Here is a 27193-nt window from a genome sequence, read left to right as displayed (position 1 = left end):
TGCAGGCAAAGAGGAGGCATGGGAAGGTAACTCTTTTGTACAGATGGGAAAAAAAAAATCTTATTCCTGTGATTCACTTACAAGACTTCCCCGAAATCACATACACGGAGGCTGCCGAGCCCCCTGCCGGAGGCCTCATTCATTTACATGTGCCGTCTTCTCTTCACCAATGTGCTCACTAGGACTTTATGACAACCCTCCCAACTGGGAACTGCTACTTGGCCTGGTTCAAGGCGGCATGGGACAGGTGGAAAGGCCTGCGAGGGCGGGGGCACCTACTACCTCCAGAGCACACAGCCTTAACTTCGGCACATACTCCTCCCTAAGGTGTCAAAAGCACAGCGGTTTTTCAGGCTTGGATGAACCTCAACATTCCAGGAACTCATTAAAGACCAGAGACTGCCCAATTCTGGACGATGTGATGTGTGACCAGAGCCTCTTCACTCAAAAATACCCCAATAATATAGGCAGGCCTCAAACCAACCTGAGACTTGGCGCCTCCTCCTGGAGCCCTGTGACAACATTCAGTAGTTGACCTAAGTTCTTGTCCCACAGGGTTGGAGGAGACATGTCAAACCTCACACACAAAGGAATCGGATTCTGTCCATCACAGACCCACCACTAGCCACCTTAGTAGGTAGGAAAGAAAGTCTAGGGATTGTCCAAGCACTACTAGACCGTACCTGGGCGTCCAGCAGCACAGACATATCACTAACCTATACGTTGGACTAGCCCAGGTCTCCCCCATCAACCCCTCCCCCTCTCTCTGCACGATAATCTTCCAGAGCAGACACACGTCAAAACCTGGGACTAACTTACTTGTGGAACACGTGGGTCCAGTCCAGCCTGGAGAACACTCACACTCAAAGCCCAGGGAGGTCTCCTTGCAGCTGCCTCGGTTGTGGCAGGGATCAGAGAGGCAGGCGTGCTCAGCTGCATACATGGGAAAGGCAGTCAGCAAGGGAGTAAATTGGGGTGGTACCTTACACCCTTCCCTCCACATCCAGTCCCCTGCCTCAGCTACTAGTTTAAGCAATGACAACAAAAGCAAGTTTGTGGTATAACGCTGCTGTGGTGTGACAAGGGAAGAAAACTTCCCAACTAAGCTGTCTCAAGGCAGATTTTCAATTCCTCTTAGAAGGGAGGTTCATTTAAAATCCTGTAGCCTCCCCCTCAGTTGTCAGCATCACCTTAAAGCATTAGGGATTTGGAGATGTTTCATGGGCTCAGAGAAGGGCTGGGATAACAAATCATAACTTCAAAGCTGATTTCATCTTTTTCGTTTTGTTTTGTTCTTTTGGTTTTTCGAGACAGGGTTTCTCTGTGTAGCCTTGGCTGTCCTAATCTCGCTTTGTAGGCCAGGCTGGCCTCGAACTCACAGAGATCCTCCAGCGTCTGCCTCGAGAGTGCTGGGATGTTTTCATCTTTTTTACAGGTGGTTTGAATGTACCGACTTTTTTAAAAAAATATTTTCATGTTGTCATGTTTGTACATAGTACATATGTATGAATATGTATGAATGAAGGACATATCAAAATAATGTCATCTTCACTGATTTTAAATAAGATACTCGAGCTTCTGTCCTTTAGTTGCTTAGTCCTGCATTTCTTCATGGATTCACCGAATTAGCCACAAATAAAACCCAAGATCCTTTGGAGACCAGCCACGTGCCACCCTAAGCTACCACTTTCTAGCTCCAAAAATTTTGTTAAGCTTTTTGAGAATTTCCTACAATCTATTTTTGATCGTATTCACCCTCTTCCCCAAATCCTCCCATATCCAACACCCCTTTCCTACCTACAGTTTATATCTTAAAAAAAAATGAAATAAACAACAACAAAAACCCTATTTGGTCTTTAAAGTAAGTATACAGAAAATGAAGGCAAAGGAATCCCACCCAGCTTGGGCCACTTACCAATTTCACAGTTGGGTCCTGAGTAGCCCTCGGGGCAGGAACACTGGTATTTGTCAGGACCAGTGTTGCTACATGTTCCCCGGTTGAGACAAGGCTGATGAGTCCCACAGTAATTCAAATCTGCCAAAAAAAAAAAAAAAAAAATTAGGAAAAAACTGCTAACTGGTCTTGATTCCAGTTCTAGGCCCTGCCAGATTTAAATATATGGTTTGCTCTAAATAAAGCAATCAACAAACAACATTAAAGGTAAATTCGAACATAGTCTTAGTAAGAGCCCCTGGGAAAACTTAAGTAGGCCCAGGATACAGCTATAACCAACCTCTAGTATCTGGAAAACCCTGAGTTTAGCCCTGGCAACACGAGAGAGAGAGAGAGAGAGAGAGAGAGAGAGAGAGAGAGAGAGAGAGAGAGAGAGAGAGAGAGGGTGGGGGGGGGAGGGAGATGTTTAGTGTTGTTCTACCCTGTAACTTCACCTCCCACACCAAGCCCAAGGTGGCCATACCTTTGTCACAGAGCTGTCCACCCCAGTTGGTCTCACAGAGGCACTGCCAGGGCTCATTGCAGGTGCCATGGACACAGCCCGGGTGCGGGATGCACTTATCGCAGTATAGGCCCTGCCAACCATATTGGCACCTGCAGACAGACAGCATACCGCCCCTTAGCCTTCTGGCAGCCAGGGGTGCACATGGTTACACCACACAGCTATTTCTGTTTTGTCCCAAAGGAAAGGATGGCAGACTTTTCAGACTCGCAGGGGGTTCTGTATGAATAACTTCACAGTTGGTCCCCAGAGTGTGTCCTCCCGGCCCACCCTGACAAAAGGAAAGCTGTCTGAGGAGCAACCAGCATGGGGTGCCCTCCACAGAGCTATTCTCTTCTCAGGCTCCCGTGAAAGAACTAAGGGGTTGGGGCTGGAATAAATCAATCCCAGGTCCTAATCAGGACACACCACACGAGGGAAAGAGCTTCTGGCGACAACAGCTGTGCAGCCCTGCGATGTTGCCTGAGAAGGCCTCCTCCACTCTCCGTGCAAACTCCTTGCGCGGAGTTTAGGGGTAACAAAAGGGTGGCAGGAGAGCAACTTCCTTACACAGACCTGGATCTCTAATCCCATTTCTGTAGGGCAGACAGCGAGCAACAGCACTGGGAACCGAGTCAGAGATAATTTATGACCCATTACCCTGGCCAGGCATGCTGATTTATAGATATTTCTCACTTTAGAAAAAAGGGAGGAAGGGGAGGGAAGGGGGGGGGGGTCAACTGAGTTTATCTAGTTTGGAGGGAGTTGAGTTTCCCTTATAAGCACCTTGCTCGAGAGACTTCTCAGAGGTCGGATGGAACTTCTGATGCCCAAACAAAACAATAAACCTTCACCTGGGGTGGGAGAAGGGTCATCTCAAACCACTCCCCCCCCCCAACAAATCTCAAGTCCTCTGCAACTTGAACATGCCTCTCAAAGTCAAGCTTTAACAAAGGGGCCAGGGAAAGGCAGGGACCAGCGGCCAGCCTGATAACCGCACGAAGATGGAGCGAATAGGTCCAGCAGAGTCAGCCTAGAGCAGGGCCCAGGAGACACAGCATCAGACCCAACTCCCTGTAAGCCTCTCAGCCTCTCAGCTGTGACTCTGGAAAAAAAACCACACCCTGGTGGATATCCTCCATCCCCCCCCCCAATGCCCCCACCCTCATCCCAAAGGAGGAGCTCTCAGCCCCAGAGAGCTGGAGGCAAAGGAACAAATCCTGGTCATGGGAAAATTATAGAAATCTAGCTAATCACCCAGGCTGAGAAGCCACTGAACCCTTGAGACTCCTGACTACTTCCTAACTTCTCAAAACAGCCATCCACCCCCAAACACCGACAGCCACTAGAATGTGGGGCCGAAAGTTAATCCCGCAGAGGCTGCTGGGGTCTGTAAGGTAGACCATCAGTTCAAAGGACAAGTGACTATTTAAAAGGCTGACCTAAGAACAGAGTGTGTCATTCAATGTGAATCATTTTCTTCAGAAGCAGACACCCAAGTCAGTGGGAGGAAAGGGGGGGGGGGGGGATGGGAAGCCACTCTGTCAGATCCATGGTCTAAACTTAGAAGACAGGAGGGAGCTGACGGGTCCACAGCAACACTCTGTTTCTCCCCTCAATGGCCCGAGTGAAAGATGGCTACACTTCTTCAGTTTGCCTAATAAAACCAAGCAGGACAGCTGAGGACCCAACCTCGCCTCCTAATTAACAAAGGCTCAATGCCCAAGCATAAAAAAAAGCAACCATAGGCGGCCATGGATGACTCCAAACGAAAACAAATAAAAATACTGACCCTAACAGAGGCATCTACCAAGTTGTCCCAGTATAATGATAGATGATTAGCATTCTCATGAGAAACTGAGAGCCCTTCCTCAGATGATGATTCATAATTAACTTTGATACTATTGGCAGGCTGGCACTAAACCAGCCTGTACACCCAGGAAGAGGCAACCCGAGTCTACCTGGAAACAACAAAACCAGTGAAGTTTTCTCCTGTGGGTGAGTCAAGGGGAAAAAAAAAAAAGGCTCATGTAATACATAACGCAAAAGACAACTTACAGGCAACTTGCCGTGCAACTATTTCTGGAGCAGGACCCAACCTGAACTTCCTTAGCTGGAAGGTTCTGTTTTGATTTTCTTTCAAGGCAAAGAGAAGGAACTGGGCTGGGAGACTATGCAAATGGCGTGTGGGAAAGTTGCACCTTAAGTAAATAAGAGCGCTGGTGCGTGTCTGGGCAAGGAGTGGGAGGTAAGACTCGAAAGAGAAAGGGCTCTCCACTCTGGAAACAAAGCCTGTTGTTCTGGCTGGGAGGGCCCGCCCCTGCCCGGCAGTCTGTTTATTCTGATGACAGTAGCACTCATCTCAGTTGGCCTCGCTGATACTATCTGAGCAGGGAGCAGGCTCCGAGGCCCTAGGAGTGCTCTTACTTTCTCCAGAGCTGGCCGTAATTAGCAGGGTCACTGTACATAGGTCTCTGCTCCATCTCTGACAAAGATGCTGTCACATGTCACAGTCAGCTGTGACCGGGTACTTCCATAGTGGGCAAATCCTGTTCAGGCTTCCTGAAAATCAACTTTCAAAAAGCAGGAAGAAACAACCCCAGGACAGCCTGTTCTTAGTTTACTTCCAGCTGCCTTGAATCTCTCTTCAGCCTCAAGCTAGCACTCCCATGGCTTGGGAAGAGAACACAGGGCAGGGGTAAGCCTACAGGTGACTTGTTAAAGCAGTAGCCCTAGTGTTTACTGAGCGAAAAATCACTGAGCAAGGTTGGGTTGTCAAATGCAGACCAACCAATGCCAGGGAAGTCAGTGGCCTTTGTGCAAGCCAAGAACCTGCACTTCAAAGAGTTCTCTGTTAATTCTTCCATTTGGGGCAACAGCACCTACTGAGGACCCACCACAGAACCCTTAAAAAATGTATTTTAGGATGAGCAGCAGGTGCTCTACGGGTTTGTGCCTTTAGACAGTTTCAGAACTGTCTCTGGGCTCACTCGAGTCAGTGCAGCCTCGCAGAGCAAAGGTGACAGGACTGAAGAGTCCACTTGGCATCTCATCAAATTTGCTAAGCCTTAAAGGCTTGGGGGGAGAATAAAGCCTGAGTCCAGTCAAAATGCCACGCACAAAGGGATTTCCTGAAACAAGTCTCTTCCAAATTGGCATAATGTACATTTCAAAAAGCCCCCAAAACCGGCATCGGAAGGGGAAACAGGCAGGGTAGGTTTCCCGTTTGGCTTTACTATTGTCCCTGGACCATAAAGAACAGACTTCAAAGGCCAGCAGCAAAGTCGACATTCATCAGGCTCAACTGAGCAGATTCCAGCACAGCCATTAACCTCCAGCGCCAGCCCAGCTCCAGCCCGCAAAGGGGCCAGGAGATTGGACTAATCCCATTCTAAAGAATGCTGGACTTTCTCCTACTGATGGGAAAAGTGGGGGAGGGCGACAGAGGGAAAGCCAGGGTGGAGGAGGAGACCCAGGGAAACAAAGCTACATCCCAGTCCAGTCCATTAGCACTTAAGGAAGATTACAAACATGTCTTATCAATTTGCAGAACAGTTAATACAGAAAGATGCCAGCTCTGCTTTTTTTTTTTCTTGGTTTGGGCTTGGTTGTTTTTTCTTCTTCTCCTGCACCAAAGGAGAAGTGTGCATTCCACCAAACAGCTGGTATGATTCAATAAGCTTTGGATGTGCCTGCTTTGTTTTTTTCCCCCTAAGTTTTGCATCCTCCAAAAAAGAGGGGGCATTCACAATGAAGTCAGCCTCCAGGTTGCAAAAGAGAGACAGAGAGAGAAAGTCAAGGGGTGGGGGGTTGTAGTTGTTACCGAAGTTCAATTAGTTGGCCAATTACCTGCAGTCGCCTGGGAGCTTGCAAGAGCCATGCTTGGGACTGCAGCCCTGTCGGCATATAGCTGTAAAATACAACAGGTAGATCCATTAGCAACAGTACTGTCTACATCTTGCTGGTCACTGTCATGAGAATGGCCTGGTACCTAAATCTGGAGGCCCAATGAACAAATCCAGGTTTAAACTCCAAGGCCATGTTAGTGGATCCTCAAATCACAATACTACTTGTGGACAAAATGAAAACAAAGACAAATGACAGAGGTTGGGGGGGTGGGCAGTGGGGTTGAGGGGGTATGGATCCCTCATCATGGCTACTCCTTAAGCCCTGTCTGGGCCCAATCCCCCCTCATCAAGAGAAAAGTGAAGGCATCTGGCCTGCCCCTACCCCAACACTGTCCCACCACAGTATCTTCAGGCGAGCCTCCCACATGCCTGGTTTCAACAATCCCACGGGACTAAAGAACCAGGCCAATCGTGTGGCCAAGTAGCCTCACAGAGCAACTCTAAACTTGCTCACGGAGAGAAAGAATTCAAGCTGACACTTAAAGGGAACCCTGATATTAAAAAACTTAATTGCTACTTAAAAATATATATATATATCGAGCAATTGCTTCTGTTGTCAATTCCAGAAGTGCCATCTTTCAAACAAATTACTGCCACCAGCTACTTGAAGAAAGGAGCACTGCCTAAGAGTCCAAATGTCCTCCTGTGCCCACCCCTCACAAGCCAAGGCTAAACAAAGGAGTTGATCTAAGTATTGTGCAAGATCAGCAAGGTGCATTATCTGACCATGAGGGGATAGCCTATGTCGTGCTACCCCAGCCCTATTGCGAGGAATTAGAATTACTTCATTCTAGTGTAAGGGACAAAAGACAGTAAGGGACTCTAAAGCTCGGACTCCTTTGGATGGATTCAGTCATAAAGAATATGAAAGTACAAGGCAACCATCTACCCCATCCCCCAACCTCCACCTTTAAATGCCACAACCTCAAAGATGCTGCAGGGACACAGGAGCAGCTCAGGGCTGTAATTTCCCAGAGCACCGTCTGTTCAAACATCCCTAGCCTAGCCTGTTCCTGTTTGGCATCGGGGCTCCTCAGAAGCAGAGTGTGAGGAGGAGATTTGGTAAGAGGAGGAAGGAATGGGTATTTGGGGGGGGGGGGGGAGGGGCAGGCAGATGAGGCCAGAGGAGGAGTTGAGTAAGGATGTGGTCTCAGCTGGGATCTGACTTCAGTGTGATCCCAGGGGACCCTCTGAAGTGTGAATCTTATTCCACAGTGTTAAAGCAAAGGGGTTGGCCTTTGTAACACCCCCCCCCCTTCCCCCATGTCAGTCACTCAGTAACTGCTCGCTGCAGGAATGGGGCAGAGAGTGGCTCCTGCTTGGCCAAGGCCAACTCCCTGGAGAAAGAGCAGCTGCGAGCTGTTAGCAGCCAACACACTCCCGGCAGCTGGGGGATGGGCCCACACCAGCTGGTAAAGGGAATCTGGACAGGGCACCAACAGAATCTTCTACACACAGCATCTTCGTGCTCTGGTCCAAGATAACAGCAGTATCCCACCCTGCCACCTGACTCTTCTAAGCGTGAGAACCTGGCACCCAAAGCGACAGGCCAACGGCATTTGCCAAGCCCCCCAGCTGCATGGGCGCATACCTTTGTTACACTCTGGACCCATCCAGCCTTCCATGCAGGTCTTGTTGCCGTTCTGGTCACAGGCATAGTGTCCAAAGAAGTCGTCTCTAGGTCGACAGAACTTATTGCAGCCAAAACCATAGTAGTGGTCATCACAGGTCACTCGGATCTGATACTCAAAGTGGGCTATTCCCGTGTTCTGTTTCAGGGTCTGCCATTGCCGGCTGGGGTTTATCATGCCTGAGTGAGAAGTCTTTTCAATTATGCTATCAGGTTCTAAAGGTAAAAAAAAGAAAAGAAAAAGAAACTCACTAACATCCATATTAGCATCTTCGTTTTTGACCATGCACAAAAAAAGTACAAAAACCAAACTGTTGTGTAAAAAAAAAAAAGGCAACAAAAGCTGTACCTGTCTGCCAGTTTACCATTCGACCTCGTTTACTTCCTATACCTTGCCTGGAAACAGCATTAGATAACTGCACCTCTTCCCTGATCTACAGGCATCCAAGTCATTAAAGTTAGCCTTCTGCTATTCAAGGCTACAACAGTCGTGTTGAATGCATCCACCCATGAATGTGGGGCCAGAAATAAGAAATATCCGGAGAACGCTAGTACAGAGTCAGAATATGCACACAAACAGCACACTCCATCCTGGAGACCTCCCCAAGCACCTGCCAGCAAACCCTTGAGGGGCTTTCTTCCAATAGCACTAAGAAGCCGCAGCCGCAGCAGTGCCCAGATCACTGTCCAGTCGCTACACAGTAGGTAAAACTGTGTCTCCTGTTTAAGCTGGCGTTTAGTGACACCAAGTATTTGTATTTATTCCTGTGATCTGCTCTTTGCCAATTTTCCTAACGTATTATGGCCCACACTAATTTACAAAAAACAAAAACAAAAACAAAAACCCACAAAAACAAAAAACCTCCTAATGTAATAGAAGACTGTTCCTTAGGACATTTTGATCTTAAAGAAATTTTACTATTCCAGATAAGGTTAGTGACTTTTTTTTTTTCCATTTTACTTGCAAGTCTTGCTTGGAAAAGCTCTATTTCAAAATTCTTCACTGAGAGCCAAGGGGTAGATTGCAATACGTGAAAAACAAAGACATCAATAAACTTTTATTAGGCTGGCATTCCACTAGCAACAACAAAAATGTAATACATTTCACTTTTTTGATCCGCTGAAGCCAGCAGATGTGAGAGTAATTCATCTCAGCCTGCAGACAGGTAGGTTGAGGCACTGTGTTTGTGTCTGTTTAAGTCAAGCTCCTTAAAAAAAAAAAAACCATCTAATAGGCAAAGTAAATGTCTAGGGTCCAAGCAGTTCTCAGAAGCAGTGAGATCTGGCCCTTACCCCGAGGTCATCTGCAATCTGGTCTAAGAGAAGAGACAGGTACTAAAATAGCTCCAAACCCCACAAGCAAGGCGTGCAGAAGGGATGTGAGCAGACAAGGCTCTAAGTCAGCACTCAGCCTAGTGCCGTGTTTGTTTTCTTAAACCTGCCAGTCATCACCTTGTCAAATTCAAGGCCACCTTGGAGAGGCAACTTAGGACCTACTTGCAATGTCTTTGTGATTCTTGCACACCCACATCACTGTTTTTCTAGGCCTTGGGCCTGTGCTCCTTAACAAAGCTAGACAAGCCCTACAGGTGACCAGGGGAAGAACTCCTGGGTGGCTCAATCTACAAAGAGCAGAGCCCCAGCCAGTCTGGACTGCGCTGTGGGCAGAGCAAGCCTTGAACAAGTCCGTGTACCTGTAACACACAGAACCACGTGCAGGTAACACCGTACTTGAGTTTTTGCAAATACACACAGACCAAGGAATGGCAAAAATGCCTCTCCATTAACTTTTTGCTTTGCCAATACAGTTAAGAAATGTAGTGGGCTAGCACGGCGTAGTTATAAGAGCTTCATGAAGGAATTATTAAACACAGGAGCCACGTCACAAAGGTATCTTAGCCTTTTCTCAGGCTGATAACAACGGTGATTCCGCCCAGAGCTCAGAGCCATCCTGAGGGTATAGAATGACGTGGAATTCTGTGTAGTTCAGGAAATGCTGTGAAGATAATGTCAGAAACCTCGGGGGATGGGGCAGGGTGGGGTGGTTGCGGCTCACAAACCTACAGAGACTACAAAATATGTGGCACGGTCTATGCCGTCTGGGCTATATGGAGCCTGAGTTTACTGCGCGACGATTCATTATTAACACGTGACTCAGCTCTCCCATCAGCTGAGGTCACCAACTCCTGGAGGCAGCTCACCTGGGGTAGCTCTAGCTTTAGCACACTGCCCTGCAAGTTTCATTGGCATGAGATGCATCATGAAGCAAACAACACACACAACCTTGTACACCAAGGAGGAGGACGGACCACCATGAACACAATTCAAGCACCAGCCAGAAAACTTGGTGGTGGCCTTAGTGGAGAAGTCTAAGATAGGTGGAAAATTTGGTCTCAGAGACTCCTGTTTAGGTTTAGCTGGCCAATCAATTAACCTTTACCATATACTGAAAACATTTGCTCAGGTGGAAAAAGAGAAGCTTGGATCTTTATATGCTATTGCCGTGAGCCATACTAGAAATACCCAGAAGAACATGCCTGGGAGAGCCAGCCCTGGAACTTTAGAAGCACCTATGCTTAGTCTGGTCTGGATTGTACTTGAGGTTTTTCAAATACACCAAAGAATGGCAAAATAACCTCCATTAGGGATAATTACAGAGCTGATGTGAAAAGGAGTTCTGACCCAAACTCAGGGATCTGCCTATAAGTTACATGCAAAGCCAGGATGTTCGCAACTCGATAAACTTCCAAAGAACAGCCTGCACTGTTGGGCTCCTTGGCATCCTTGGATGCTTTGTAAGGGCAGAGGGTCAGGAAAACAAGGAGCCAAGCATCCCAGGAAGAGCAAACAGCGTGCACAAAGGTCCTGAGACGAGAGAGAAGTGTGCTGCACTCAAGGATAAGAAATAAATGGCTAAGACACAGGCACAGTGGACGTGGTGTGTTCAGAGAAGCCATCAGGAGAAAGAGGACATGCAAAGATCTGACCCAGGAAGCCACTGAGCTGCTGGCTTTTACCATCGGGATGGCCACCAAATGTTATGTTCAAGGCAATAAAAAGGAAAAAGATAGCACAAGAGTGGAGAAGCCAATAAGGACAGACCATGTGGCAGTCAAGCTAACTCTAAAGGTACGAGCAGGCAGTGAGGTGGACCAGGGCAGCACCACTAGACATGGTAAGAGCGGCTGGATTCGCATGGGGAGCAAAAGATAAGAGACTATTCAGAAGCTGAACGCTGGGCAGATATGGATGCTAAACACAGTCCACAGGGGCCTTCCAGATGTATGCCTTATGACCCCGGCTGTCCAAACACTGGTGCTGGTCGCTCAGAAAGGGCTCCGTTAAAGGGGGACTCTTCTTGGAGAGGACAGACCTCCAATTTGGCTTTGACTACTGAACTTGTGATACACCTTGGAAAAAAATAGGTGAAAACAGAGTGAACAGAAAAATAGATAAGCCACCAAATCCAAGGCACATAACGTTAAGTTCCTATAACTGTGATGGGCATCTGTGACTATGTCAACCACTCTTTCTAAAAAGGCAGGCCTGGCCTGAAAGCACACTGGTATCATCTCAGTCATCCTCATCTCCTGTCCAGGGACTAGTTACTTTAGGAAGTGATGAAGACATTCAGAATCACTAAGTGTAGGGATTTCTATTGCCTGGAAATGTGCGTAACTATGGGAGCTATGGACGGGCTGCAGGTCCCTAGAGGCACAGCTCTGGAGTGTGAGATGACAGCCAGCATAGCAGAGTCCACAGATGCTGGGTAGGCATCCTCTCTAGTCCTGCAGCCCTGCAATCAGAAGGCTCACTTCTGCTCGCCTACCCACTGCATTGTACACGAGGCACGATGATAGAATTGTCCACACAGAGCTCCGTGTTGGTGGAAGGAGAGAACAAACAGGTACCCGCGACCTTGGCTGGCACCAAACCATAAGCAAGCCTGGCAAAGTGCCCTGCCACCACCCTTAAAGTATAAATGTCCTTCACAGTGAGAAAGCTCAGATCCCAGGCACGGCTGGTGTCTAAATACCTGGATGCCAAAGCAAGAGAAGAACCCGAATGACCAGGAGCCTTCCACACACCAGGGCTTGACAAGGACTCTGTGACCCTAAGAAACCCAGAGAGGCCGCCATGTTGAGTGGCCCACTGAGTGTCGCTGTAGCTGTGACTGTGCTCACGCTGGGTACTCACTACCTTCAGCTATGGTAGCAGGGCATGGTGACGTTTACAAGGGAGAAAGATGTTATCAGCAGTGGGAAAAAGAAAAAGTCTATAATCTAGAAAACTGGAAGGCACTACAAGGCACTCTGGGAGCAGAGGGCAGAGGCAAAACCCTTGATCAATGGCTCTTAACAGATCAAAAAATTTCAGAGTGAATCAGGTTTTCCAATGACAATCCAGGATTTGATTACTCAAAAAAAAAAATTTTTTTTTTAAACTGCCTATTTTAGTGTGAGGAAAAACATGTTAAGTTACAGTTGACCACTGTCACCAGAACACACCTTCACTGCCTCACCAACCCCCTCCACCCACCCCTCTACAGGCATGAAAAGCAACCTGCCCAGAAAACAGAGCCATCTTTCAGAAGGGACAGGGCAGGTCATGACTGCGGGGGCTCTGAAATTCCGCTTCAATGGTAGGGTTGTGGTGAGCAGTGTGGGAAACTCAGACTGGCTTGAGGCTCACCTGCCCACCAAGTGAAACTTAAGGTCCAGCTTTAGAGCCCAGCACCACCCTTTACGGCTTTATCTTTCTGATGAGAGATTAAATGCTCACTTAAAGTTTAAATGGACTTTTAAAAAGTCACTACTTTGATCCTTTAGCAGTCTACAAGGTTTTAAAGTTGTAAAAACCATTAAGATCTCTATCCAGAGATAATCTAGGTCCCTTTTTTGCAAGGACTGAGTAAACTGGGAGTCTGTTCTGGCTACTTAATATTTCAGATGAAAGTTCTAGGAAGTTAGGGCATTGATCCCAGAGACAGGTTCAGCCCAGGTGGGGGTGGGGCACTGGGGTCTGTGCACTGGCAGGTCTGCCAATCACTGCACTTCCTGAGCATCTAAAGAAAAATTCCCTGATGAGATACTTACGCACGGTGTCATTACTTGAATCCCATGCCTCCAACAGCAAAGTGTAGGACCTCTGCAAGACAGATAAGCAAAGTTTAATGACTCAGACATAAGAATCAACTCTCGGCTGCTGCAGGCTCTGGCGCACCCTGTGTGTTCCACCAACCCAAAAATAGAAGGCGGAAAAAGGCAGCTGGATATTTGAAGCCAGACCAACCTCTACTTTTCTCCTCAGTACTCTTCCCAGGTTGACAAAATAACTCCTTCCACCTGGCAGGGGCACACTGGGGCTCACACCACGCAAGGAAGCAGCCCAAAGTCCTGATCAGAAAGTAGTGCCTCCCTATATGGGAACCGATAGCATATAGGTTTCCCAAAACTGTTCAGTCCCCACTGCTAGTGTATGAGAAAAAAACTCACACAAAGAATTTATCCCAAGCCAACCTACTCAGGTATTTGTACTGAGAGAGAACTGCTAAGGTTACGCCTAGGCCCTGGTGGGGCAGTCCCCAGGGAGGCCCCTTTTTCTTTTCAGAACCCCTTTGAAAGCCCTGTCTGTGTGAGACCATCCCAGCTCCCACAAGTATCAGGTGACTCTCGGAAGAAGGAGGGGTAGGCTCAAAGACTTAAGACAAAGGCAGCAACCTAGCTTGGATGGTGGGTTGGGTTGTGGCTGTCTGTGGGAGAAAGTACAAAGGAGAAGGCACTGCGCACACACGGGTTGTAGTTATTGATGAGTGTATCTGTCAATAAGATCTCACATTCCTGAAATAATCAGTTCGGTAACTAAACAATTCCCTGGATACTGACTGGCGAGATGCCAGCCATCCTACTAAAGCACTTTTTATCTCCTAAGCAGCGTGACTCTGAATCCCCCGTCCCCATGCCCCCTCCTTCCCCAACACCCAAGCCATTAGCAAATTTCCACTTTTACTCAAATCTTCGCTCACAATAGGCACTGAGGTGAGTCTCGCTAAGCCTGTCTGGGGGCTGGAGAACTACAGTGGAGAAAAGGAACCGGAACAGGCTGTGCAGCCCTGCTCTGCCACCGGCACAAACCCATGCAATGCTTATGGTTGCTCAGATAACCACAGTGCCACCAGAAACTGCTGCCAGGGGAAGAGATGGCACCACCGATAGGGTGTGAAAGCATGGGAGAAAAGCAGGAGGGTTCATTCATAAACTGAGGCGGGCTCCCTCCTCTCTCAGTGACACAGCAGGTCTGCTCTGACCACAAAAACATCTTGTGATAGACTCTGACTTGGAATTCAGCCGAAATATGTTTCATACTTACAGCGGGGATTCCATTTCGTTCACTGATAACTGTGGGAAAATGCTCACAAAGCAGGCAAAACCGGGCAAGCTAGGACACATACCAAGCCCTCTACTGTTAGTGGCTGTAGGTCCAAATACATTGTTATTGTCGTTAATATTTTATTAGTGAAAGTTACACCTTATTTACAGCCTCTTTAAGTTTCCTAGGACTTCCTACAAATTATAGGACTCTTTCCGAAGAGCAGCAAGAAATTATATTTCACGACTGATTCACGGTGAGAGCCAAGTCGAAATGAGGCCAGATGTGTGGCTGAGTCTGTATAATTAAGCCCTTCATTTGTTGGTCACGTCGAGACCCACATCCTTCACTTCAACAATATTGCTGTAATTAATCCTCTGATTAAATGCATTGATACCAAGAGTTTTGACAGACTTGCACAAGCACTAAACACACATAATACCCACAAACACCACTGCAAAGGAAGGTGCCTTGGAACTAGCTGGCACAGCAGCATTAACTCACCTTCACATTCGAGGCAGAAAGCATCCTTAGACCTTGCACAAGAACTTGTAAGGTCAAGCCATCTGCCAGGTTCACCTTGGACTCAAAAGTTGCTGACCAACACCACCCCAGCTGGAGAGAAAAGCCCCGTGGGCTGACCAGAATGATCCCCTAATCAAGTACCTTCCTCTTGGGGGGTTTAGGTGGGCTAGAATGAGGGTAAGGGCTTACAATAATGACAGCCAAGCTTGGGTTTTGCTTTCTCTTAAGAGCCTGGATTAGAGTTCCAGCTTTCCCGGGGAATGGGGTACCCTCTGCCTTCAGAGAAAGGACTCCCTCCAAGGCTCCTATTAAGAGGCATTCTTGCCTCCCACGCCATCCCCACACTATAGATCAACAATCAAGATAATTTGGCAATGATTATTAGTTGCTAGGGAGCTTTAATTTTTTCCCAGGCCCACGCTTGACCTCTGTACATCCCCAACTGTATGTCCGAACCCTGAGATTCTAGACCATGTGCACCTTGTGTCACTCAAGCTGATACCCAGCCACAAACCAGCCACGTGATTGGCTGCTACAAATCCCATCCTCAGCAGGGGCCAAGTCCTCAGCCCTAGGGGAGTTTGGAAGGGGCTTAGAAAAGCCAAGTTTGTCTCCATCTTAACTTCACACCCAAATCCAAACCAAAAGCAAATCCCCAGTTCCAACAATAAAAGAGAATTTGATGAGGTACCCAGATTTCATCTTTTGTCCTCAGCCTCCCCAGCGTAGTAGTCTGAGGGCAAAACAAGAGGCATGATAGCTCCCAGATCTTCCATCTGGATTTGCAAGTGAGTCACTTCTGCCCCTTCCCAGCCCGAGGCTCAAGGACATCTGGTACCATGGCAGCTGACTTCCATTCTTGTGAGGCATTAAAAAGTGCTGCACTGGTCAGCTTTCAGAAGGCCTTTTGAGAGATTTCCAGACCATTTTACCTACAGAAGGGTCTTGGCATCAAAGTCCCCAAGGCATACCACAGTTACCAAGTCGCCTTTCCAAGGCTGGGTCACCAGGCACCTCCTCCTAGCCACCACACTTTTGAGCTGCTGGTCTAGGCTTCATTCTTTGTCCTGCCCCACTCCATGGCGGTTACTTTGGCACTGGGCAAAAGCAGTAAGCACTTAATTGCCACATTAAGCAGGGGGGGGATGTAAGAAACAAAGGTGATTGTGTTGGCAGCTGGGAGCTTCCTTTTCCTGGCAACAGTGGTAGCCAAACCAAACCCTAAGAAGCGGCTGCCTCCCCTCCTGCCAAGCTGACGGACACAAACAAACCGCCATCCAAACGGCACGCGTGTGGAGTCCAAAACCCCAGACCACTACGACAGGCAGGGCCCATCAGAGGCATGCACATCCTGGGAATGCCCCGAGTGCCAACACAGCCATTGTACCCAGCCTGCTGGCCCCAGGTCTGTCAGGGGCCCTGCATGCACTCTGCTGACTCAACTGTTGCTTCCTGTCGCTTGTCCTGTATTAGCAGGGTTTCTGGAGAGGCCCCATTCTTCTCTGTAATCCTCATTTCAGTCAGTCCAGTCAACTCTATTGTCCTGCCTGCGTCTGGGTGGCCAGAGTAGAAAATATTCTAGTCACAAAACGTGTAAAACAAAACAAAACAAAAAAAGAGTTCAGAGAGTCCATGTGTGGGCACACACAATTCCTGTCTTTTAGGGTTTGGGCAAGGTGAGGGGTGAAGAAAAGAACCACTCCCCCAGTGCATGCAAGCTGAGGCTCCAGCCATAGACAGCAACCATTTCTGCAGGGTTTGACATGTCAATAGAGTGTGATCTGGTTACAAAGGGTGATTTTCTCATCAAAGCCCACCTCAAAGACTCACCAAGGGGCCCCACAGCTCATATCCAGATTTGAGACTCTCAATGAGAAGCCCCTCACCCCTTTCCCATCATTACCCTTACCTGTTTGAAAGGCATCCCACTGATAATTAAATGCACCAGTTACAAAAGGGTGGTGAGGTTAATAGATAGAATACCGAGGAGCCAGCCAAGCACAACCGTCCAGTTCACACAGAGCAAGCCTGAACAAGAAGCCTTTCTACTTATTTACCAAAAGCGCATAAAAACTGGGCTGAGCTGGTAGAGGACTCAGTTTGATAATTTACATGCCCCCTGCAACCACTAGGAGCCACCCTGGGAATGTCTTTCCCACACATGCACTGCCCCAATGAGAGGTGTTACAGACACTATGAATAAGGGCCAAGGGGCTGCTGTGGGCCAAGCAATAATCAGAAGCCAGCCAACAGCAGCCTTCTGAACTGCGCCTCCCCTCCCCAAGACCCCCCCACCCCCCCACCCCCGTTAGAATCTTCACTTTCATGCCTCTAGACATGTCTTCTGGCCCTTGAAGGAAAAGGTTAAGTTTATTTTGTTCTAATTATGTTTAAAGTAAATGTAAGAGCTGGAGCCAAATGCCACTTTGGAGCAGCTTGAATCCTAAAACCTTGGGGTAGGGGTAGGTCTCCAGAACTTCATCAGAAAGAATTTCTCAGGGATATGGGTCACTATGGATCATCAAGCTAGCAGTCTGCACACCCACACAGAGTAGTCACCCTCACTAGAGAAAGCCTGACACTGGAACCAACTCTGGTCCTTACACAACAGGAACGGTGGCTGCTCTGAATCTGGCTGGCCAAGAAGAATGCTCACATTCCTGTTGTCACACTCCGAAGGGAAAACTCCTTGTGGCTTTGGCGGCCTTGTTTTCTCATAAAGGGCTTCCTCCTCCACCCTAACTTTCCTATATGTCCTCTGTACAAAGCATCCCTGAAGGTACCAGTGAGGATGTTAGGCAACATTCAGATGGCTGTCTGTCTAGGAGGTTATATACCGACTACACTGCTGCGTGCCTCCTCTTCTGACCCATTCAGCTTTCCACAGCACTGAGCCTAAAGCCTCACCGTTCTTTGCAATGCTCTGAGTCCCTCTAGAGTTATGGGTGTGGAGCTGGTGGGTTACAACTTCTTGTAAATACTGGAGGTTTGAGCAAGTTGCTAAGAAACAAGACAAGGAGGAAGAAAACAGAGAGGGTTATATTACCTGCAAGGAAAACTATTAGAAATCAAATGAGTACTCCAGGTCACAGGATTCCACAGTGCTTACAAGGGTTCCTCTGTCTTCCATGTGTCCTCACACATCCGGAGGAAGAATGGCAGAGAACATAACCAGACCCAAGGACTGGCAATTTAGATTCTGTGATTAACCACCTGATGGCAGCTTGACTCTAACTCCTGCTATTTCGTCACTGAGGCTGTAAGTGTGAGAAGGGCTCAAGCTGGCATCCTTCTGCCATGTTACAGTCACATCCCATCGGCTTTTCCTAAAATTAATTAAAGTTGACCTCAGCAAGACTCTGAATGGGGTCAGTGGCACTTAAGGATAAAGCCAGATACTCCAGTCCTTTCCCCCCAAGTCATTACAATTTAGGGCCATCAATGCAGCCATATGACCAAGGTTCTAAAAAACAGAAGTAATTATGCTAATACATTTTTAATGAGCAGGCACTACTGGGAGTTTGGACTAATTTGGGGAAGTGCAAGTTAACCATTTCAGTGATCAATTAATGGTTATTCCCAAATCATTTCTTGTTAAGCTCAATTACGTGTCATAACGATGCTCTTATCACCTAGTCCCCCAAATTGAGAATGATAAATCAGGTTCATTGCTGCAAGGTGAGCTCCCTTGCAGCATGGAAGACAACAGAATCGGAAGCCACGGGCACACAGCTGGGGCCAGAGCTGTCCATGCTGAAAGTGATATAGTCCAGGGGGGGAGGGGGGATATATAACCAAATGTGATAGATACTGATGTGGCAGAGAGGCCCACTTTAGAGCGTCTCACAGGCTGGGGTGTAGACTGGGTTTCCTATGCGACCAAATCATCTGAGCCATGAATGAGAGCCATAATAGCAAACAGGAGACAGGAATTACATGACCTTCTTCACTGAACCCGCCTTGCCAACCACAGTGTTTCCCTTTCCCCTGTAAGCCAATTTAGGAGGACTTAGCCCAAATGACAACTGTGCCTGCTCAGGGGTTGACGGCTTACGTGGCTAAGAGGCCAAGTTAGCATGGAGTTTTTGTTTGCTTTCTAAACTCTATATCCTCCGCTTGAATTCCAATGGTCTATGCACACAGTCCACTGCTGGCTATCCAACAAAAAGACAAAAAAAAAAATTAAGTTTGTGGTGTTTGGAGTCAAACCCAGGACCTTTAAGAATGCTAGGCAAATCCTCTGCCAGAGAGCTATGCCCCCAGCCCTTAAGACCAGTTTGAAAGACAAGTTTCTAATGTTAATTGCCAAAGTGAATGAACCTGTGCTGTCCACGAACACTTGGGAAACTTACGGCTTTCACTGAAGCTAACACTCACCCTGGAGTCATTCTTGGAAGTTAGAGACAACAGCGTTTCTCTAACCACACAGAGGAAAGCAACACACACACACACACACACACACACACACACACACACACACACACACTCCAGTTTCTCTTGAGAAGTAAAGCTTGTATTTCACAGGAGGCCTTTCTGGGGGCAGCAGGGCGGAGAGTTGTTTATGAGTGATACATGTACTTGGCCCAGCTTCAAAAGAACCACATTCTCAGTGCTGACCTAGTAGGTCTCTCTCTCTTTCTAGAAAAGCCTAGTCTGCCTCATGGTTGGTGACCCGTGGGGCCTGAAGGCACTGAAGAGTACTAGCAAGTCGGTGGTGGAAACCTGCTTTCCACTCACACCCTTTCAGCTCCCTGTCTGTGAAGAAAGCTCTCTTCCAGGTGTCAAAAGCAGGCAGCCACACTTGTAGGTCACTTGTCTCCACTAGCCTGTGGAGCAAGCCTGTCTGTTTTCATCCAAGCCATCCTCCCTCTGACCCCTCTCTTCAAAATAAACCTCAGCCAGGCCTGCTGCTTTTTTCCACATCACTAATAAGATTCCTTTTATGGTCTTGTGAAAAGCGAGGGGGTCGGACTGCTCCTAAGGAGGCTGGAACCACCTGCAGGCCCCTTCCTCCTAAACACCAAACACAGTTCAAGGGCAGCCAGTAAGCACCCACCCTAAGCTTGGACCCAGCCAGATTTAGAGATGGCCAACCTCTTTAGCTTAAAGTTCTCCCTAATAGGGGATTAACAAACAAGACAAACATTCTTTGTAAAAGTGAAATCCCACAACAGACACAGCCCTCAGATCTGCAGAGGACTTCACCCCGACGGCGGCAATCCCCTGCCAAAATAAGACCCTTTTAATAGCATGTTTTTGATAACAGTCTTATCGCACCCACAGCAAAGGCCAACTCCCGTAAATGCAGACTTTTAAGAGCCAGCTAGGCTTCACACACAGGCACAGCCAGACAGGCTCCTCTCCCGCCCCTCTGAAGAGTTTTAAATCACAGCCCAAACCGGCGGGTAGGCGGCAGCAGAGCGCACCCCGTCGGAGCACGTGGCGGAAAAGCAATCCTCCGGGGCACAGCGCTCCCCCCTCTTACCACCCACCCTCGGAGCTCAAGCTTGGCCAAGCACCAGTCCTGGCAGCGAGTCACGCCTCATGGACAACGGGCACACCCCCACCATTTCCCTTTCCTCCCCTTCTGCAATCGCACCCATCTTCCTTCCACCCATTTTGGGATGTTGCAAGGGCTTTGCTGCAGCCTGCCAGCTGTACGCCGGCCTCAAGCTGCTACGGGGGCCACTGGGAGAAGAGGGGGCGCTGCACTTGCACCCGAAAGCACTAGTAACAGCGAGCCTCCACTTGTAAGCCTTCCCTCTGCGCGGGAAGGGCTTGCGGAGGGCCGTGTGCCCTCCGGACGAGAGTGTGCGCCCGCCCTTCCCGGGGAAGTTTGCAAACACAGCTGTTCCAGAGCTGGGGAACTGTTGGGAGCAAGGCAGCCAAGGCTACAACCAGCGGGGGAGGGAGGAAGGGGTAAGGGGCGGGGGCTTCCAGACTAAAGCCTGGACGTGAGCCCTAGACTCCTTTGCAGCCGCCACCCCAGGCTAGGAGAGCGCCCCTCCAACACACCAAAATCTCCCCTAGAGTCGCGGGAAACTGGCTCCCCCACACCCTGCAGGAAGGACACACCCGCCTTCTGGGCGGCTCACGGGAAAGGGGAGGGTGCCAACTTGGACAGCGTTCGCAGGGCCGACTGTGCGCAGTCGTTTTCCAAGGCGCTCTGAGTTTTAATTAGTTAAGCAAAGAGATCATCTATAATGACCTCCTGGTTGGGGGTGGGTATTGTAAGGAGCAAGTATAAAACTAGCATCCTTGAGTATTCCTCCCCTATTCCCCGACCCCCACCCCCAGACACACAGTGCTCTTCAGAATCCCCATTTCGGTGGGCTAAGCAAACACCATGCAGAATGGAAAGACCCGCCTGGCCCATCTTGTTTAAGTTCTAGCTATAGTCTAGGTCCTCAGACTTGCCACCCAAAAAGACTCTCCACTTAACACCAACTTTCAAGCCAGGGAGCATTAAATCCTTTTCAAGGCAATACAGGGCTTGGCCCCGCGTTCCGCTGGGTCCCGGAGTCGCTCACGCACTCACCGGCCAGGCGAAACTGAAAGGCAGCACGATGCGATTACGGTCGTTGCCCCGGCTGGCCTTGAGATTGAAGGTGTTGCCCCCGATGACAGGCGTAGAGCCTGAGCCGAAGCTGCAGGGTCCCCCGGCTGTGACCCGGGACTGATACTCCTTGAGGCACACTTTGAAGTACGTGTCACACTCGTCGCGGGTGCACTTGCGGTCGCCAGGGTTCCGGGTGCCGCCGCAACAGTTGCCGTTCTGCAGCTCCCCGTTCAGGTTCTGCATGGACAGGATCTCCAGCTCAAACTGACCCGAGGCCCCGCACACCTGCCGGCGAGGAAGGACGGTCAACGCGTGAGAAAGTTTTCCTCTCCCGGTGGAGGTGAAGATTCCCTGCTGCCCCCACCCACCCTCACGCACACCAAGCCGCGAAGAATACTCGGCGGCAAGTGAAAAATAATTTTTGCAAAACTAGATTCAGGGTTTGACCCGATTCAGGGCATTAAAACCATTGGTTGCGGGGGAAACTCAGACTACTACCCAGAAGGGCCAAGGGCTTAATGACCACACTCTTCCCAGCCCGGAGGAGTTTATCTTTCGAGGCCAGGGGCTGCTCTCTGGGGAGCCAGCGTTCCCAGACCAGGTGCAGCCTCTCGGGTGAAGAGTCAGGGTCAGGGAGCCTTGTACTCAAGGGCTCCAGAACCTGCCCTGGGAACCACAGCCACCCGCGTCCAGGACGCCACGAGGGAAGAGAAAGGACCGCGGGGAGCAAGAGCTGAAGAAAGACTCCTACCTTGGCTCGCAGGGCACAGAGCAGGGCGAGCAGAAGGCTCAGGGGGCGCCCGGGCCGGCCGCGCGTCCGTGGGGACCGCATCGCTGCGCCGCGCGCCGCGGGCACTCCGGACGCCGCCGCCGCCGCTGCTGTTAGCGCTGGTGCTCCCGCCGAGGCTGCCGTCGCCGCTGCCCCCGCGGCCGCCGCTTCCCGGCTCTAATATACTCCGTGGATTGGAGCATGCACGACTGGAAAACAACACTTTTCAAAAGCCCTTTCAAGAGCAGCGCGTTCCAGAAGGCAAAGAGCCCGGCCTCCTTTTATTATTCTGATCGCTTCTTTGAGTCGCTCCCCCTCCTCTTCCACCTCTCCGCTTTCTTTCCTTCTCTCGCGCTCCCCTTTCTTTTATTATTATGATTATGCGCAGCCTTTTATTCCCTTTCAGATCAGCTGCATGAAACTCGGGGGAGGGAGGAAAAAAAAAAACCTGAGCTTAGCTCGCCGGCCGGCAGCAGGTAACACAATGACGCGTGCCCGCCTGACTCTTGAAGAGGGACCCGGAGCGCCCGTCTGGGAGCCGCGACTGGAGCTGGCTACCTCTACCCAGCACGCGGAACAAGGCGCATGCGCGATTGTTAATATTCATAAGGGGCGTATCAAAGAGAGGACACGCCCCTTTCCTCCGGGTTGATGGGGAGGGGTGGAAGTTAGAATGGGCTGGGGGGGGGTGGGATGTGGGACAAACCGGGTGGCGTGGTCACCCGGGGCCCCCCACATGCAGACCAGCGCCTCGGGGACATCAGGCAAAGAGAAAGAAAGGAACTGGAAGGAACGTGGAGGAGCCAGTGGCTCCGAGACGCTCAGAGTGCCTCCGCCGGACCGCCCCCTCGGTGCGCGGCCTGGTCTCCCACGCAAGCCCCAGGTGTAGGCGCCGCGGTGCGGCCGGAGCAGTCGGGGCGGGCGGCTTCCGCCTCGCGAGCCGCCTGCGTCAGCTGCGGCTTTCGCCCGGGGAGGAGGGTTTGCCCGCCGGGAGCCCGGGCCGCTCCCAGCAAGCGAGCCCAGAGCACTGTGCTGGTGGCGGCGGCGGCGGCGGCGAGACTGGCGCGCTCACCGCCGTCTCCTCGCCTCGCACAGGCGACCTGAGTAGACGCTGCTGGGAACTTTGAAAAACTTTCCCGGAGCCAGACTTGCCGCAGACTCGAGGGAAAGCCTCGGCCGCGCGCCATCCCTTTCCCAAATCTCAATCCGTGGAGCCTCGGAGGGCTCCGAGCTTCCTTTCCAGACCGCCCCAGGGCAGAGGCGTGGGGCAGTAGGGGTAGTGGGCGGCGGGTAAACGGGGTGGGGGTGAGTGGGCTCCTTTCTGCTCGCCCTTCGGGAATGGCTTGCGGAGACGTGGAGGGCTCCACCAGCCTCCCGCCCCGGCGCAGTGGCGGGATTGCACCTGTAGGCGGCCTGCGTGCTGCTCTCTGGGTGGCGAGGCGCGGCCTGAAAAACCTCTCAGCTGTCGCGCGGGCCGCAGAACTTGGCTTCTCCTGGGTGGTGGTGGAAACCGATGCCATTTTCCACCTTGAGGCAGGCCTCGCAATTAGCAGCGACACTCCTGGTCATAATCAAGGTCAAAGGGAACCCACAGGCTGGCTGAAGCCTCTGCCAGCCCCTCTCCAGGCTCCAGGCGGGTTTAATCGGCGCTCTTTAGGAAAACAGATTTCCATTAAAGGACGAAAACAGTTTCATATCTTGAATTGGGCCTGTCATAAAGAAAAGCACGGCTTCTCCGAGATCGGTTTACCGCTCCAACTGTCCTAGATGATAGGGCATGAAGGGTAAAGGGAAAAATAGTTTCCAACATGCTGAGCATGACAGCATAAAAATACAGATATTTGTGGCCATGTACATTTAAAGAGAGGCCCAATATAGAGAGTATCACAGTACCATTTGGTGAAGTCAAGAAAAGCTGGTCGGTACATTGGTTCAAGGCTACCAAAGACGGCACTGTAATCTTGGCATTTGAATCACCTGAGAAAGGTGATTTCTTAAAGGCAATGCGCCTCGTACTGATCAGTCCCCGGGGTAACTCAATACGTAGTTGGGAAGAGCATAGCTAAAATCAGAATAAGTTGCAAGTGGTCACAGAAGCATCTAGCTTAGGCAGAAGCCACTTGGGCATTTCTCAGTATACCCAGCCCTCCTTCCCCCAATTATCACGAATGCAAAGCATGCAGTTGTCAACATTAATCGAGTACAGGCAATAACTCCAATGTTTTCATAATGGAAAGTTAATGGTCCCCATTTCTCATTCAACGTCTCAGTCTTACCTCTAGTCACCAAATGAGGGGGGTTTAATAACGGTTTTAAAGCAAGGGATGGTTTTGGGGGGGAAGGCCACACAGCCTATAAAGGCTGCAGTGGTCTTAGGACATACACGCCTTGGGGTCCTGAGGTCTAAAGGTATTTTAAAATTTAAAGCTGCACCCAGCAGTCCATGCCCTGTGCCCCACACTCACTAACCCCTGGCAGGAGGCTAGGCAGCAGTTGAGAATTCTCGAGCCAGCCACCTGAGTTACATTGAAGAGCTACCTGGGATTGCAGTTGCCCTGCTGGTAACAACGTGGGCGTGGGCTCCATGAACGCTGCACCGGTGAGTTTAGTTCAGTTCGTTAACAGGAAAGGTTTGAGGAGGGAGACACACCTAATAACAGCAATGTCAAACCACTAACAAACGCCAAACTCTCGCTGCAAATAGCACAGAGTCCCTGGTCTTCTCTGAGCCTGGGAACCTGTATTTGAGGAAGACAGTTGTGGGCTACAGAAGATTCTTTAAAACTTTTTCATTTGGGGCTCTTCCAGTGAGCTGGGAGTCCCCGAAGACCTAGTCACATTTACTGCACTGGGCACTGGGTGGAAGCTCTGGCCTCCCCTTCCTTCATCACCCCTACAACCTGGAGAACAGGGAACTACTGTTAAAAGAATTCAAATATGGACGTTTTCCCCTTGCCAAGCCATAGCCTTTGGGCTTTGCTTTTTTACTGTAAACTAATGGCTCAGAAAACATTCCCTGAAAGAATAACACTTAGGCATCACTCTTACCCCTGAGAGGAGGGGGCGCTCAGAGTTAGATGTCCTCTGACCTGTTGCATTTGTTTGGATCTCTCCTGTAATTTTTAAAAAGAGGATGCCTCAATTTCTTATCCACAGAACGTCCCCCACCTTTATTGCATAATCACCAAGCAATCCTGACTTCCATTGGGCTTAATTAGAGACATTCACATTATACTGATTGTATTTTAAATGTTTTAACCAACCGAAATCCTTAATCACCACTGATAAGAGTCAGCTAATCAATAGTTATTGAGAAGCACTGATAGATGCAGCAGCATAGATGATCTAAAGACTATCACGCAAAGAGAAATAGGCCAGGCCACATGTGTGAGTTTCTTTACACAAAGCTCTAGAATAGGAAAAACTAGTCTCTGGGGAAAAATGAAGTATGCTCAGGGTGGTGGGTGGTTGCAGATTTGATGTGCTTGACGATCTTCTGAGCGTGAGACAAGGCAACTATCTGCGTCTTAATAGGGGGTTAGGTGACACAGGTGTATGTATTATCAACGTTCATTAACAAGTACATTTGAAACCAGTGTCATTCATTATGTTTTTAAAAAAAAAAAAAAGATCAAAAGAGTGAAAACAAAGACACACACACACACACACACACACACACACACACACACCAGTTATTTATATCAATACAAGAACATTCAGGGATGTTTGAAATGATATAATACCTACAGTGTAACTTCAAAATGCATTAAAAAATAGAGAATAGCTGGGTGGCTAAATAAACTGCCTACACAAAGCACTAAGGTGTTAAAGAGGATCACGTGAAATTCGAGGCCAGTCTATTGAGATCTTTTCTCAAAAAGACTGAAGAAGGAAAAGAGGAGTGAGAGAAGGGAATCCGTGGATCTGGGGAATCGACTTATTTACTGTAAGATTTCTCTGTTTGAAATGTTAATTGTAAGACATTGAGGGAATGGTTACTGATATGCCTGATATTGTCCCAAGTTCCAAGAACATCGCAGAAACCACCCAACTAGTTGACTGCAGTGGGATAGAGCTAGGTGTCCACGCGGGGACTGCAGGTGGTGGAGACGGAAGGACCTTTCCCCTCATTCCTTGTCGTTCTGATTCTTTTCTTCATTGTAGTAAGTAGCGAAGCCCAAGTTATAGACAAGAATGTGTAATGCGTACTTTACAAATCTGCTTTTATCTTATCTTTAGAGTGTGGTTTTGAGTGGAAAAAAAAAAAGAAGGAGAAAGGAAGGGACATGACTGCTCCTAGGGACAGTGGGAGAGAGAGTTTGCTGCAGATAAAAGGGAGCATAGCCAGAGGCAGACACATCTGGGAGAGACCAGAGAGGTCATGACCCTGAGCCATGTATGAAGAGAGAGGTGTAGCAGCAAAGAGGGCAAAAGTACAAAAAGAACAGGTCACCAAAATGTCTGGATTATAGGGAAGAGCCTGTGGCTCTGGCTGGAGAGTTCAGAGTGGCGGGCTGGGTATGCCAGCCTGTATAGCAGCCGGATCTGTTTACAGGCATACATACACTGCATATCTGTATACCTGTATACGCTGTGTACCTGTATACTTGTACACAGGGACTGAGGAAAGCTGGGGCCACTTGACAGCCAGGTCTGCTTTGATGTGTAAAATAGGCACGTCAGCCATTTGTCCCAACATTTGAGATTTAACAGGCTTATGTTTATATCTGTTTGGTCCACATGTGCATATCTGCACTACATGCATGCCCAGGGCCCAAAGAGGTCATAAAATGACATCAGATAAACTGGAGTTATGGATGGCTGTGTGCCACACCGTAGATGCTGGGAACAGAACCCATGTGATCTAAAAGGGCAGCAAGTGCTCTTAACTGATGAACCATTCAGGCTGGCCCCGAACTCGGTGAGATCTACCTGCCTCTGCCTACCAAGTGCTGGGATTAAAGGCATGCGCCACCACCACCTAGCTTATTTTATGGA

General features: G+C 49.3%; 1 protein-coding gene across 1 annotated transcript in view; it reads right to left on the bottom strand.

The window, feature by feature from the left end:
- Positions 1-22772, bottom strand: part of JAG1 (jagged canonical Notch ligand 1) — a 35776-nt gene extending 13004 nt beyond the window's left edge. Inside the window, exons 1-8 of the mRNA XM_084777604.1 lie at positions 22178-22772; positions 21406-21711; positions 13070-13121; positions 7935-8189; positions 6285-6345; positions 2418-2548; positions 1916-2035; positions 820-933 (exon numbers count right to left, since the gene is read on the bottom strand). Coding sequence (XP_084633730.1) covers positions 820-933; positions 1916-2035; positions 2418-2548; positions 6285-6345; positions 7935-8189; positions 13070-13121; positions 21406-21711; positions 22178-22258 — 1120 coding nt within the window. The 5' untranslated portion in view covers positions 22259-22772. The remainder of the gene's footprint in view (positions 1-819; positions 934-1915; positions 2036-2417; positions 2549-6284; positions 6346-7934; positions 8190-13069; positions 13122-21405; positions 21712-22177) is intronic.
- Between the last annotated feature and the right edge of the window lie 4421 nt (positions 22773-27193).

Source organism: Acomys minous, assembly GCF_964271855.1.
Source record: "Acomys minous genome assembly, chromosome: 3".
NCBI lineage: Eukaryota > Metazoa > Chordata > Mammalia > Rodentia > Muridae > Acomys > Acomys minous.
This window is presented reverse-complemented; position numbering and strand designations above follow the sequence as displayed.